The 15,931-nt window shown below is 44.7% G+C and overlaps 1 protein-coding gene across 1 annotated transcript; it reads right to left on the bottom strand.

The window, feature by feature from the left end:
* Nucleotides 1–11,420: 11,420 nt before the first annotated feature.
* On the bottom strand, nt 11,421–15,605 carry LOC123462846 (putative uncharacterized protein DDB_G0282133). The gene has a single exon (XM_045156984.1). It carries the CDS (start codon nt 15,603–15,605, stop codon nt 11,421–11,423), a length of 4,185 nt encoding a protein of 1,394 aa, XP_045012919.1.
* Nucleotides 15,606–15,931: the final 326 nt, after the last annotated feature.

Here is a 15,931-nt window from a genome sequence, read left to right as displayed (position 1 = left end):
GGAGGTGTCTGCTCACACAGGCCACAGTCAGGTCATGAAGAAGAGTGGTGACTGTTGCTCAGTCAGCTCTTTCCTTTCTACGCAGTCTGGGACTGTCCAAAATGAAGATGAGCCATTCAACCTGCATTAATCTCAACTAGGACATGCCCAGAGGTTTGTTTCCATGGTGATTCTCAATCTCATTCAGTTGACAACTAAGATTAACTGTGGTACAGAGTATTGTGTCTGAACAAAGCACAGGAACTGGCTGGGGGGCCTCCTGGTAAAATTTAGAAGTGGCCCATTTTCTCAGGTCCTCTACTTCTGGTCCCCTTGTCTTTCCTCATTTTAGCTTTTGCTCATCTTTCCTGGAACACTCAGGGGCCTCCCCTTAGGGCCTCCCGCAGCCCGGCCATACCTCAAATCCGATGACATATCTGCTTGTGATGTAGGCTTCAACTCCCGTTGTCCATGCTAAACCAGACTCATATGAGGAGCCAGGTCTCTCAGAGCTGCTCTTCTTTGCTGGAGTAATTGATTCATGAAGAGCATTTTTGCTAACCGTACAGCTTCAGACGGAAAGATAGCCCTGGAGGATCATGGTCCCGAAGCCAAGGTACACCTCGGGGAAGTATTTCAGACATACTGGCTTTCTTCTGTTCTTGTCACGTGATGAGGAATCACCCACCCTGGTATCTTGCTTGCTTCTTAGCACCCATCTACCCTCTAAGTTTCTGGCCTGAAGGAAATAGCAGTTATCTCTAGAGCTCAGATCTCTGTCCTAACTGCTTGCCCTGAGAATGCAGCTGCTCCTTCTCTGGGCTCCAGCTTCCTCCCTCAAAGGTGAGGGGTTGGATATTAAGATCTCTGAAGTCTTCTACACCTCTCACTTCAGGGAATTTTTTTTCTGTATATAAAACATCCTTCTGGGTTTCTCTAATCTATGGATAGAAGCCTGTCACTTATCACAGCCATTCCACATATCACCAGCTCTTCTCTGGGATCCTACAGAACACAGGTACCCCCAGAAGATCCCGTATCTTGTCTCCTGATCTCCCCTTGGATGTGTCTCTGGAGTGCTAACTAGTCAGTCACCATGGACACCATGCATTCACTTTGTTTTTAATCTCCTAAACCCCTTGCAAATTCTGCCACTTCTGACATCCCCAAGAGTTCACAATGTGAGCCCCTAGCTGCTTCTGCCAGCAGCCTACCCGCAGAGCACCAGTGTCCATAGCAAGGGTGCTGCATGCCTCTTCTCCCAGGGGCCTCCAGATGCCAGAAGGCTGCTCTTGCCTGTTCAGAGTGAAGAAACTGTCTTTCTCCTTCACATGAAATTGGCCACCCAGACCTGAAAAAGGCTTCGTTTTGCAATCAAGGATCACAGAGCTTTTTGTACAAAAATTAACTTCTCACCCTTTCCCTTAGAAGCCTCCTTTCTAGAGGACTCGAGTCAGTGCAAGGACTTCATGGACTCCTCTCCTTCTCTCCCCCCCCCCCATTCTTCCTGGGTTAGTTAGAGATCCCTTTTGCAAATCACCTCCTGATGGTCCTCCATCACTTCTGCAGATGTGAATTCCATTAGTCCAAGCTCAAGCATTCCGACAGCCCACCAGAATTTATACTTGCACATATACAGTGAGCCTGCAGCTTGCATCACTGCAGCAAATGAATCAAAGTCACGTGTGAGTGAGTCAGGGCACGAGTGGTGAGTGAGGGCTGGTGTGCGTGAGTGAGCGTTTGTGTGTCTGGACGTATGTATTGAGTGAAAGAAAACAGGACTTGGATGAGACCTCCACTCCAAACAGCTCAGTCACTACGCCAAATCATAGCACAAAGCAGAAATAAGGATCCTTTTCTCTAGCTACTTCTCACGACAAGTTCTGAAACCTGGTCTCTATTTCCAAAGAAAACTTAGTTCAAGTAGTGCTGTTAGTGGCCTTTAAAACTCTTGTTTGTACTTGATAAAAAAAAAAAAAAGAAATTATTAGCTTGGTGAGGGAATAAAATAATATACTGTAAAGAAAGCTCTTTGGTCAATGTAGGAGGCCAGAAAGCAAAGATATAGGCTAGATGCTTAGTCTGGAAAATTCATGTGACTATTTTTAGAGCTAATGAAAAGAGCCTTGTATAAGGACAGGGCATAATAACAGCAATTTTTTTTTCTTTCTCTAGGAATGAGCTGTAAGAAGTGGTTAAGAGTCTGAACCCAGAATTCTGAGTGAGAAAACCTGAAATCGGACCTTGACTTCTCTGCTGTGTGCCAGGGACCTGGAGAGAACAAGTCAGATCATGGATGCCCAGAAGAGATGCATACACTCAGTAGTGATCATTTGATTACAACCAATACCACACATGGGGCCAGGAAGCCATGCCTAGTTTTAGGAGATCAAGAAGGGCTTCCTGGAGGAAGTGTTGGCTGAGGAGGAATTGATAAAATCATCTGAGAGATGAATTAAAAGCTCTAGGCTGGCAGTGAGGAGAAAGCAATTCCTGGAAGGTAGACTGTGAAGAAGTAGTTGCAAGGAACGTGAAAAAGACCAGTATGAACTAAAGTTCGAGGTCATCAGTTTCTTCTTTTTTTATTAGTTATGTACATATTGTGTATTCAGTCATGTTGGTACGATCATTTGCTTCCTCCCTGTCCTCCCCCCTCTGCAGGAACATCGTGCATTGTGAGGTTAGCCATCAGTTATGGGGAAGAGGCAATGTTTCTGTGCATAATGACCCAAATGGGGCTCTAACAGTCTTTCCACCCACTCTTCTGCAAATTTCTCTGAGCCATATGGGGTTCATTTTAGGTCCACTTCAGTGATGAGGTCTTTGGAGCCTCTGTGTCTCTGCATATCTAGTTTGGTAGGAGATGAGTATTCTCTGTGTCTATATCCTTCACCCTTGTGCTGGTACCAGGTTCACCAAGAAAGCAGAACTCTTGGTCATTTCCCCACTTACAGTATGGTTTCAGCTGCAGCCCTGGTGAGGTGTGATGGGCTGCTTCTCTCCTCTAGATCTGTGTCCATCTGAAAAAGAGAAGCAAAATCTCCAAGGAAGAGTGAAGTCAGCACCAGATAAATGGAATAACCATTATTATTTTAGAGAGAATTTAATAGGAGTATGCCCTCTTGTAGCCCACAACTGGTGGGAGTTTGGTAATGGAGAGCAGGCTCATTTTTTAGATATGGTTCGGACATTTTCCCAGAACCAGTTATGGATTCCATTCCACTGAGCAGATCAGTTAGCCAAATCAAGAGCAGTTGGATACCCACCATGGCAGTGTACCACTATTGCACTTGTGTGAGCATTGTGTCAGGTTGTTTGCTGCTGAGTAGCTTAGGCCATGAGTTAATTGGACAGAGGTTGGTCATTTTCCTCCAGTATCTCATGTAGCAACTTCTGGCACTAGACAAGCTATCTGGGGACTGACTCACTTCCAGATTCCAGCCAGGTCACTCCATGTTCCATACCAACAGCATATGGTGTCTTCAGCAGTAGGGTCTTACCACTAACATTTGGTGGGTCATCAAGTACTCTGACAGAAATCTGTCTTCTAAGCTGGGTATGGTAGTGCACACATTTAATCCCAGGACTTGAAAAGCAGAGGTAAGAGGATTACCATGAGTTTGAGGACACCCTGGTCAGCCTGAGCTAGAGTGAAATCCTACCTAGAAAAAACAAAAAAGAAAGAAAGAGAGGAAAAGAAAAAAGGAAAGAAATCTGTCTTCTTTAGGAAACCTTGTAGGTCTGTCTGATCAACAGCTTATTGTGGATGTTAACCATATGATGGTACTGGGAGTTACAGGCCAGCACCAAGAAAAAGATAGGTAATAAAAGAGATAGGAAAGAGAGAAGAGGGAGAGAGAGAGAGAAATGGGAGAAGATTAAGGTTAGTCTTCATCATACCCTCTCCAGGGTCCTGTGATTCAGGTGTTCCCTCTAAGGATCTGATAAAGGTTTAGCCATTTAGTCTGTATTTTAGGATATAGAATTTTATGGTACCATTGCCATTTGGGTCCAGTTTTGTGTCCCTCACCCTGACCCTTACCCCCCTCCCGCCCCACCCTTCCTATTGGCTGGTCCTCGAGAGATGCTTATTAGGTATGTCAGCATCTCAGGCACATTCAAGTTAGGAGCCACAGATGTGTAAGACCAAGTGACAATTATCTTTCTGTGATTGGGTGAATTCGCTGAGAATGATCTGTTCTAGGTTCGACCATGTTTCTTCAACTTTCATGTATCATTTTTCCTTACTGCTGTGTAGAATTCCATTGTGTAGTACCATATCCTAGTTATCCATTTGTCTAATGATGGACATGCGGGTTGATTCCAGCTGTTAGCTATTATGAATTGAGCAGATAAAAACATGGTTGAGTAAATCTCTCTGAACTGAAGCATGGAATTTTTAGGGTAAATGCCCAGTACAAGAAAAACTGGGAGTGCTGGTAACTCTATAGTCAACCTTTTTAGGAGTCTCCATATTGCTTTCCATAGTAGTTGTACCATCTTACATTCCTACCAACAGTGAATGAGGGTTCCTATTTCTCCACATCCTCACCAGAATGTGTTTTCATTTGATTTTTTAATGTTTGCTATCCTTACTGGGGTAAGGTAGAGTCTCATAGTTGTTTTAATTTGCATTTCCCTGATGATTAGGGATGGTGAACATTTTCTTAAGTGTGTGTTTGCCATTTGTATTTCTTCCTCTGAAAACTGCCTGTCCACTTCTTTGCCCCATTTTGTAAATGGGTTATTTGACTTTTTATTGTTTAGGTTTTTGAGTTCTCTGTAGATTCTAGAAATTAGGCCTCTGTCAGTTGGATAGACAGCAAAAGTTTTCTCCCATTCTGTGGGTACTCTATTGGCTCTGATTATTGTATGTTTGTCTGTGAAAAAAACTTTTCAGCTTCATGAGATCCAAATGACTGAGTGATTGTTTAAGTTCCTGAGCTAGTGGGGTTTTGTTCAGGAAGTCTTTTCCCATTCCTATATCATGAAAAGTTCCTCCTATTTTTAATCCCATCAGTATCTGACTTTCCTGTCTTACATTGAGGTCTTTGATCCATCTGGACTGTAATTTTGTACCTGATGAGATGTGTGGATAAAGTTTCATTTCCTGCATATGGTCATCCAGGTTGTCCAGCATCATTTGCTGTCTTTTTACCAGCCTACATTATTAGGGCCTTTGTCAAATATCAAGTAGCTGTAGTTACTTGGCCCAAAATCCGGGTCCTCAATTATGTTCTATTGGTCTATACTCCTGTTTTATGCCATTACCATGCGTTTTTATTACTGTGGCTTGTAATATAGCTTTAGATCAGATATGGTGATGCCTCCAGAGGTGTTTCTTTTGTGAGAATATGCTTGGGTATCCAAGGCCTTTTCCCTTTTCATATGAATTTTGAGCTCACTTTTTTCTATCTCTATGAAGAATACTGTTGGGATTTTGATTGGTATTGCATTAAATCTGTTTATTGCCTTTGGTATGACTGCCATATTCACAATGTTAATTCTGCCTATCCAGGAACATGGGAGGTCTTTCCATTTTCTCATGTCCTCCTCAATTTCTTTCTTGAGTGTTTTTATGTTTTCATTGTACAGGTCTTTCACATCCTTGGCTAATGTTATTCTAAGGTATATTTTTTTGGTTGCTTTTGAAAATGGGAAATGTCACCTATTTTTTTCTCTATATCTTTGTTTTTTTTGCATATAGAAAGGCTACTGATTTTTGTGCATTGATTTTGTTTCCTGCTATTTTGCTGAAGGAATTAATCACCTTTAAGAGTTTTGAGATGGAGGTTCTTGGATCTCTTATGTATAGAATCATGTCATCTGTGAATAGGGCTAACAACTTCTTCCTTTCCAATTTATATCTCTTTTATTTCTTTCTCCTGTCTTATTGCTTGAGCTAGGACTTGCAGTACTGTGTTGAAGAGCAGAGGTGAGAGCAGACACCCCGTCTTGTTCCTGATTTCAATGGGAATTCCTCCAGTCTCTCTCCATTAAGTATTACCTGGACTTTAGGATCTTTATATATATAGCCTTTATTATGTTGAGATAAAAACTGTCCATGCCAATTCTCTCCAATGTTTTGATCATGAAGTGATGTTGTATTTTGTCAAAGGCCTTTTCTGCATCTATCAAAATGATCACATGGTTTTTGTGTTTAAACTTATTTATGTGGTGCAATATACTGGCAGATTTCTGCATGTTGAACCACCCCTGCATTCCTGGGATGAAGCCTACTTGATCAAGGTGGATAATATTTTGATGTGTTGTTGAATTCAGTTTGTGAGGATTTTGTTCAGGATCTTTGTGTCTAAGTTCACCAGGGAAATAAGCCTATAGTTTTCTTTTCTTGCAGCATCTCTGCCTGGTTTTGGTACTAGGCTAATAGTAGCTTCATAGAAGGAGTTAGGGAGATTCCCTGTTCCCCAATTATGTATCACAGTTTGAGAAAAATTGATTTCAGTTCGTCCATGAAGGTTTATAGAATTTAGCTGAGAAGCCATCTAATCCTGGACTCTTCCTTTTGGGGAAGTTTTTGATAACCTTTTCAATCTCAGTGGGTGTAATAGGTTTGTTCTGGAGATTAATCTGCTCTGAGTTTAGCTTTGGTACGTGGTATGTGTCCAGGAATTCATCCATTTCCTCTATATTACCAAGTTTTGTGGAGTAGAGGTTTTTGAAGTAAGTCCAGATGATTCTCCCAATTTTACTTATGTCTGTTGTGATCTCTCCTTTTGCATTTCTAATTTTGTTAATTTGAAGCATCTGTTTTTTTTCTCTTGATCAAATTAGCTAGGAGTTTATCAATCTTGTTTATTTTTTCAAAGAACCAGCTCTTTGTTTCATCAATTTTCTTAATTGTTTTCTTAGTTTCCAATTCATTAATTTCTGCTCTGATCTTAATTATCTCTTTCCATCTGGAGCTTTTTGGGTTAGATTCTTCTTGCTTTTCCAGTGCCTTTCAGTGGATGATTAGGTTATTAATTTGGGATCTCTCTGTCTTTGTTATGAAGGCATTTAGTGCTATGAATTTTCTCCTGAGGATGGTCTTCATTGTGTTCCATAAGTTTTGGTATAATGTGATCTCATTGTCACTTATTTCTAGAAATTTCACAATTCAATTTTTATTTCATCCACTACCCATTTATTGGTTAAAACTGTGTTGTTCAATTTCCAGAAGCTGATAAGATTCCAGGCACTTCTTTTGTTTTAATTTCTAGCAATACAGCATTGTGATCTGATATCATGCAGGAAATTATATCGATCTTCCTAAATATATGGAAGCAGGTTTTATGACCAAGAATATGATCTAGTTCAGAGAAGGTTCCATGGGCTGCTGAGAAGAATGTGTAGTCTATGGATTGGGTAGAATGTTCTGTAGATGTCAGTTAGGTCTACTTGGTCTATGGTTTTGTTGAGCTCTCTCACTTCCCTGTTAATTTTCTGTTGGGATGATCTATCTATTGCTATAATGGAGTATTGAAGTCCCCAACTATGATAGTGTTGGTGGTTATTTCTGTTTTGTTAACAAGTAAGCTTTGTTTTATGAATTGTGGTGAACCTGTGTTTGGTTCATAAAGATTGATAATTGTGATGTCCTCTTGTTGGATCATTCCCTTGATAAGTAGGAAATGGAATTCTTTGTCTTTTTTTATTACTTTTGGTTTGATGTCTATTTTATCTGATATTAGTATAGCTATGCCTGCTTGTTTATTATTTCCATTTGCTTGGAATATCATTTTCCACCCTTTCACCCTGGGGAGGTGTCTGTCTTTAGTGGTGAGGCGGGTTTCTTGACAGCATATTGAGGGGTCTAATTTTCTGATCCACCTTGTTAGCTTATATCTCTTGGTGTGTGAATTAAGGCCATTAATAACTGTGAGGTTTGACTTAATCCCTGCCATATTGTGGTATTTTGTATGGTTTGGTGTTTTCTTGGACTTTGTAGTTTATTGTGCCTTCTCTGGGTTTGGTTATTGTGATCTGCTTCTTGTAGGCACTTGAGGCTGATTATTTGATTCTTCTCTGTGGAGAATTCCCTGAAGTACTCTATGCAGGTTTGGCTTTGTATTCATATTGTAAAGTTGTAAATCTGAGTTTCATCACACAGTTTTTCTTTTACCAACTATTATGAGGGATTCTTATGCTGGGAAGAGTAGTTTGGGTTGGAAGCCATAGGTTCTTAGACTTGGCAGTGTTCCATTCCAGGCCCTTCTGGCTTTCAGGATTTCTACTGAGAAGTTTGAAATAATTCTGATGGGATTACCTTTATATGCAATGCGTTGTTTCTCCCTAGCTGCTTTTAGGACTTTCTCTTTGGCATCTATGTTTAGAGTCTTAATGACAATATGTCTTGGAGAATTTCTCCTTTGGTCCAGTCTGTTTGGAGTTCTATTAGCTTCTTGTAACTTGATGGGACTTTCTTTTAAGAGACTAGGAAACTTTTCTTCAGTAATTTTGTTGAATAAGTTCTCCATGTCTTGGGTCTGATTTTTTTCCTTTTCTGGTATTCCCATGATTCGAATGTTTGGACCATTAAGTGAATCCCACAGTTCCCTGGTATTCTGTTCACAAAATGTTTGAACTTATTGAAACTTTGGGACTCGTGAACTGTTTCTTCTTTTTTGTCTTCCAGTTCTGAATTTCTATCCTCCACATGACTGACTCTATTCTTGACAGCTTCTATAGAGTTTTGGGTTTGTTCAGTTTGGTTTGTATTTTTGACTTCTGTTTTATGCATAGGGTCCATCCCTCTGCTAAGTTCCCTTTTAACATCATTTTCTGATTTTCTAAATGCTTCTTGGACTTCGTCCTTGCATTTCTTTATGTCTTCAGTGAGCTTAGCCAGCTGGTTATTGAGGTCCTCTTCTTTTTTTTTTTTTTTTGTTCTCGCGCTCCTTCAAATCATTTAACTGTCTTTGGAACCCTTCATGGTTCTTGTCAATTAGGTATAATCTAGGGAGGACAGCATTCATACAATTATTGGCCCTTTGTTGCTTTTCTATAACTCCTGCTATTTGCTTGGTCAGGATTACATAGCTTGTATATTCATTTTGGGGTTCTTCTCTTAATGTCTCTTCTATATTCTTTTTTTTAATATTTTATTTTTATTTTTTTTTATTTGAGAGAGAGATTGAGAGGATGGGTATGCCAAGACCTCTAGCAATTGCAAACAAACTCCAAACACTGTGCATCTGGTTTACATGGGTCCTGGGGAATCAAACCTGGATCCTTTAGCTTTGCAGGCAAGTGCCTTAACCACTAATCCATCTCTCCAGCCCTCTTCTATATTCTTATTGGAAACATCCATTTTGGGACTGGGCAGTCTTGTTGGATTTACTTGCATTTGATTTTTCATGTTATTCCTTTTGTGCTGTGGTCTGCCCATCACAATGTAGGAGTCTTATTTAATTTAGGAGGAAACTATAGTTTACCCTTGAAGTGTCTTAAGTGATTATTCCCTTTTATGTTTGCTTCTACTAGGCTTCTGATAGCATTTGGGTCTGCATGGTCAGAGGAAAGGAGTCCACAAGGCTCTCTCTGGTGGGGGCCTGGGGACCTTATGTAGGGGCTTGTTGTTCTGTGATTTGGGGTATGGGACTGTGTGCTCAGGTGGCCTGAAGGGACAGGGGTAGGGAGAAATGGGACAAAGCAGACTGGTATTGTGGGTGGGCTGTTGGTGGGGGGGAGGATGGGAATGTATGGTGGTTCTGTAATGCTGAAGGGTGAAGGGATAAGATAGTGGGTTTGTAGGGACGCTGTAGCAGGGGGTGGATGGGACTGCCAGGTCCTGTAACAGGGCAGGGAAAGGATATGGGACTACTGTGGGTCAGGTAACAAGAAGGGGGTGTGTGGAGGCACCCAGTGGTGGGAGAGCCTAGGGAGGGAGGAACCCTAGCCTGCTGGCCTAGGTCCTCACACAGAGGGGCAGTAGTGCGTGGAGATCCCTGGTGGTGGTGGAGGAGCAGTAGTCTGCTGACGTGGGTCCAAATAGAGGGGTGGGGGATGGCAGTAAGTGGGATGGTGTTTGCGTGTGGAGGTCCCCTGGGGGAATGCTAGCCTGCTGGCCTGAGTCTGTGTATGGGGGTAGGGGGTGGCGGCAAGTGGCATGGCATTCACAAGCGTGAAGGTCTTCCGGGGAAATGCTAGCCTACTAGCATGGGTTCATGCATGGGGATGGGGAGTGTTGGTGAGTGGTATGGCATTTGTGAGCATTGAGGTACCCTGGGGGAATGCTAGCCTAATGGCCTGGGTCCATGTGGGTGGGGGGGGACAGCAAATGGGAGGATGTTCACAAGCATGGAGGTACATGTGGAGCTAGGCTGGCTTGCTGGCCTGGTTCCCCTTGCCTGCAGTTAGTGCAGGAGGAACTTGCAGCTAGGACTATGGCTAGGATGGCTGCTTGAGGGGATTGGGGGACTGGTGGGCTACCTGAGAGCAAGGGAATCAGCCGATTCCCTTCTTTGCTCTTCTGTTTCCTCCCACGGGAGGTCTGTTAGAGTCTGCTCACCCCTAGAAGACCCAATTAACCCTCAACATATTGCCTTTCCTTCCCCACAAGGTGTGGCAAGGTTAGGTGACACCATCTTAACCATAAGTCTAAGGCATTTTATTTCATCTGTTTCTTTTTTTAACCTATGAAATAAAAGGAGTGGGGCTGGAGAGCTGGCATAGCAGTTAAGGTGCTTGCCTGAAAAGCCTAAGGACCTATGTTCAACTCTCCAGATCCCACATAAATCAGATGCATAAAGGTGAGGCAAGCACAAGGTTGCACATGCCCACTAGGTGGCACAAGCATCTGGATTCGATTGCAGTACCTGAGGTGCTTGCATGCCAATTCTCTCTCTTTTTCTAATAAAGAAAGAAAGGAAAGAAGGGGAATAGACTTGGGTGATGAAATCTTAGCCTAAGAAAATGTTTTCTTTGCTGGGACAAAGTATCCCATCAAAAGGAACTGATGGGAGGAAAGTTGTGGTTTGTTTGTTTGTTTTTAAGCTATTTCAAGGGAGAGTCTCACTCTAGCTCAGGTTGTCTTGGATCTCACTCGAGTTTGAGGCTGGCTTCAAACTCACAGCAGTCCTCCTACCTCTGCTTCCCAAGTCCTGGGATTCAAGGTGTGCAACACCAATCCTGGCAGAAAGTTTTATTTTGGCTTACAGCCTCAAGAGGAAGCTCCATGATGACAGGGAAAAGCATGGCATGAGCAGAGACTGGACATAACCCCTGCCACAGCAGGTGGAAAATAGCAGCAAGAGAATGAGCCAAGTTCTGGCAAGGGGAAGCTGGCTTTAACACCCCTAGTCCACCTCAACAACACACCTCCTGCACCAAGGCTCCACCTCCCCAAATTGCCATCAACTGTGAACCAAGCATTAAGAACACATGAGTTTATGGAGATGTCTGAATCATACCACCAAATAAGGGATTAAGAGATGAAATTAGTAGGTCTTAAGTTCCTGAAGACACAACAGTATGCATGGAAACTGCTGCAAGATGGAACTGAGACTATCATTTATAGACTCATGTCTCGTGCCAGGTGCTATGTATACATTATTGTCATTTACTAAACTCTCCCCCATGCCAGGCGCCATGCATGCATTATTGTCATTTACTGCACTCTTCCCCGTGCTGGGCGCCATGCATGCATTATTGTCAATTACTGCCCTCTTCACCATGCCAGGCGCCATGCATGAATTATTGTCATTTCCTGCACTCTTCCCCGTGCTGGGCACCATGCATGCATTATTGTCATTTACTGCCCTCTTCCCGGTGCTGGGCACCATGCATGCATTACTGTCATTTACTGCCCTCTTCCCCGTGCTGGGCACCATGCATGCATTATTGTCATTTACTGCCCTCTTCCCCGTGCTGGGCACCATGCATGCATTATTGTCATTTACTGCCCTCTTCCCGGTGCTGGGCACCATGCATGCATTATTGTCATTTACTGAACTCTTCCCCGTGCTGGGCGCCATGTATGCATTATTGTCATTTACTGCCCTCTTCCCCATGCCGGGCGCCATGGATGCATTATTGTCATTTCCTGCACTCTTCCCCGTGCTGGGCGCCATGCATGCATTCTTGTCATTTACTGCCCTCTTCCCCATGCCGGGAACCATGAATGCATTATTGTCATTTACTGCCCTATTCCCCATGCTGGGCGCCATGAATGCATTATTGTCATTTCCTGCACTCTTCCCCGTGTCGGGCGCCATGAATGCATTATTGTCATTTACTGCACTCTTCCCCGTGCCGGGAGCCATGCATGCATTATTGTCATTTCCTGCCCTCTTCCCCGTGCCGGGCGCCATGCATGCATTATTGTCATTTACTGCACTCTTCCCCGTGCCGGGTGACATGAATGCATTATTGTCATTTACTGCACTATTCCCCGTGCCGGGCGCCATGCATGCATTATTGTCATTTACTGCCCTCTTCCCCGTGCAGGGCGCCATGCATGCATTATTGCCATTTACTGCACTCTTCCCCGTGCTGGACGCCATGCATGCATTATTGTCATTTACTGCCCTCTTCCCCGTGCCGGGCGCCATGCATGCATTATTGTCATTTACTGCCCTCTTCCCCGTGCCGGGCGCCATGAATGCATTATTGTCATTTATTGCACTCTTCCCCGTGCCGGGCGCCATGAATGCATTATTGTCATTTACTGCACTCTTCCCCGTGCCGGGCACCATGACTGCATTATTGTCATTTACTGAACTCTTCCCCGTGCAGGGCGCCATGAATGCATTATTGTCATTTATTGCACTCTTCCCCGTGCCGGGCGCCATGAATGCATTATTGTCATTTACTGCACTCTTCCCCGTGCCGGGAGCCATGCATGCATTATTGTCATTTCCTGCCCTCTTCCCCGTGCCGGGCGCCATGCATGCATTATTGTCATTTACTGCACTCTTCCCCGTGCCGGGTGACATGAATGCATTATTGTCATTTACTGCACTATTCCCCGTGCCGGGCGCCATGCATGCATTATTGTCATTTACTGCCCTCTTCCCCGTGCAGGGCGCCATGCATGCATTATTGCCATTTACTGCACTCTTCCCCGTGCTGGACGCCATGCATGCATTATTGTCATTTACTGCCCTCTTCCCCGTGCCGGGCGCCATGCATGCATTATTGTCATTTACTGCCCTCTTCCCCGTGCCGGGCGCCATGAATGCATTATTGTCATTTACTGCACTCTTCCCCGTGCCGGGCGCCATGAATGCATTATTGTCATTTACTGAACTCTTCCCCGTGCCGGGCACCATGACTGCATTATTGTCATTTACTGAACTCTTCCCCGTGCAGGGCGCCATGAATGCATTATTGTCATTTATTGCACTCTTCCCCGTGCCGGGCGCCATGAATGCATTATTGTCATTTACTGCACTCTTCCCCGTGCCGGGCACCATGACTGCATTATTGTCATTTACTGAACTCTTCCCCGTGCCGGGCGCCATGAATGCATTATTGTCATTTACTGAACTCTTCCCCAGGCAGGGGGCCATGCATGCATTATTGTCATTTACTGCACTCTTCCCCGTGCCGGGCGCCATGCATGCATTATTGTCATTTACTGCACTCTTCCCCGTGCCGGGTGACATGAATGCATTATTGTCATTTACTGCACTATTCCCCGTGCCGGGCGCCATGGATGCATTATTGTCATTTACTGCCCTCTTCCCCGTGCAGGGCGCCATGCATGCATTATTGCCATTTACTGCACTCTTCCCCGTGCTGGGCGCCATGCATGCATTATTGTCATTTACTGCCCTCTTCCCCGTGCCGGGCGCCATGCATGCATTATTGTCATTTACTGCCCTCTTCCCCGTGCCGGGCGCCATGAATGCATTATTGTCATTTATTGCACTCTTCCCCGTGCCGGGCGCCATGAATGCATTATTGTCATTTACTGAACTCTTCCCCAGGCCGGGGGCCATGCATGCATTATTGTCATTTACTGCCCTCTTCCCCGTGCTGGGAGCCATGCATGCATTATTGTCATTTCCTGCACTCTTCTCCGTGCTGGGCGCCATGCATGCATTATTGTCATTTACTGCCCTCTTCCCCGTGCTGGGCGCCATGAATGCATTATTGTCATTTACTGAACTCTTCCCTGTGCCGGGCGCCATGAATGCATTATTGTCATTTACTGCCCTCCTCCCCGTGATGGGCGCCATGCATGCATTATTGTCATTTACTGCCCTCTTCCCCGTGCCGGGCCCCATGCATGCATTATTGTCATTTACTGCCCTCTTCCCTGTGCCGGGCCCCATGCATGCATTATTGTCATTTACTGCCCTCTTACCCGTGCCAGGCGCCATGCATGCATTATTGTCATTTACTGTCCTCTTCCCCGTGTCGGGCGCCATGCATGCATTATTGTCATTTACTGCCCTCTTCCCCGTGCCGTGCGCCATGCATGCATTATTGTCATTTACTGTCCTCTTCCCCGTGTCAGGCGCCATGCATGCATTATTGTCATTTACTGCCCTCTTCCCCATGCCGGGAGCCATGCATGCATTATTGTCATTTACTGAACTCTTCCCCGTGCCGGGCGCCATGCATGCATTATTGTCATGTACTGAACTCTTCCCCATGCTGGGCACCATGAATGCACTATTGTCATTTACTGCACTCTTCCCCGTGTCGGGCGCCATGAATGCACTATTGTCATTTACTGCACTCTTCCCCGTGTTGGGCGCCATGAATGCATTATTGTCATTTACTGAACTCTTCCCCGTGTCGTGCGCCATGAATGCATTATTGTCATTTACTGCCCTCCTCCCCGTGCTGGGCGCCATGCATGCATTATTGTCATTTACTGCCCTCTTCCCCATGCCGGGCCCCATGCATGCATTATTGTCATTTACTGCCCTCTTCCCCGTGCCGGGCGCCATGCATGCATTATTGTCATTTACTGAACTCTTCCCCATGCTGGGCACCATGAATGCACTATTGTCATTTACTGCACTCTTCCCCGTGTCGGGCGCCATGAATGCACTATTGTCATTTACTGCCCTCTTCCCCGTGCTGGGCGCCATGCATGCATTATTGTCATTTACTGAACTCTTCCCCATGCTGGGCACCATGAATGCACTATTGTCATTTACTGCACTCTTCCCCGTGTCGGGCGCCATGAATGCATTATTGTCATTTACTAAACTCTCCCCCATGCCGGGCGCCATGAATGCATTATTGACATTTACTACCCTCTTCCCCGTGCCGGGCGCCATGCATGCATTATTGTTATTTACTGCACTCTTCCCCGTGCTGGGCGCCATGCATGCATTATTGTCATTTACTGAACTCTTCCCCGTGCCGGGCGCCATGCATGCATTATTGTCATTTACTGAACTCTTCCCCGTGCCAGTTGCCATAAATGCATTATTGTCATTTACTGCCCTCTTCCCCGTGCTGGGCGCCATGCATGCATTATTGTCATTTACTGAACTCTTCCCCGTGCCGGGCGCCATGAATGCATTATTGTCATTTACTGCCCTCTTCCCCATGCTGGGCGCCATGCATGCATTATTGTTATTTACTGCACTCTTCCCCATGCCGTGCGCCATGAATGCACTATTGTCATTTACTGCCCTCTGCCCTGTGCTGGGCGTCATGCATGCATTATTGTCATTTACTGCCCTCTTCCCGTGCTGGGCGCCATGCATGCATTATTGTCATTTACTGCACTCTACCCCATTCTGGGTGCCATGCATGCATTATTGTCACTTACTGAACTCTTCTCTGTGCCAGGTACCATGCATGCACTATTGTCATTTACTGCCCTCTTCCCTGTGCTGGGTGCCATGAATGCATTATTGTCATTTACTGCCCTCTTCCCTGTGCTGGGTGCCATGCATGCATTATTGTCATTTACTGCACTCTACCCCATTCTGGGTGCCATGCATGCATTATTGTCACTTACTGAACTCTTCTCTGTGCC

Source organism: Jaculus jaculus, chromosome 8 (assembly GCF_020740685.1).
Source record: "Jaculus jaculus isolate mJacJac1 chromosome 8, mJacJac1.mat.Y.cur, whole genome shotgun sequence".
NCBI lineage: Eukaryota > Metazoa > Chordata > Mammalia > Rodentia > Dipodidae > Jaculus > Jaculus jaculus.
The sequence above is the reverse complement of the archived record's forward strand: the minus strand, read 5'-3'. Positions and strand labels throughout refer to the sequence as shown.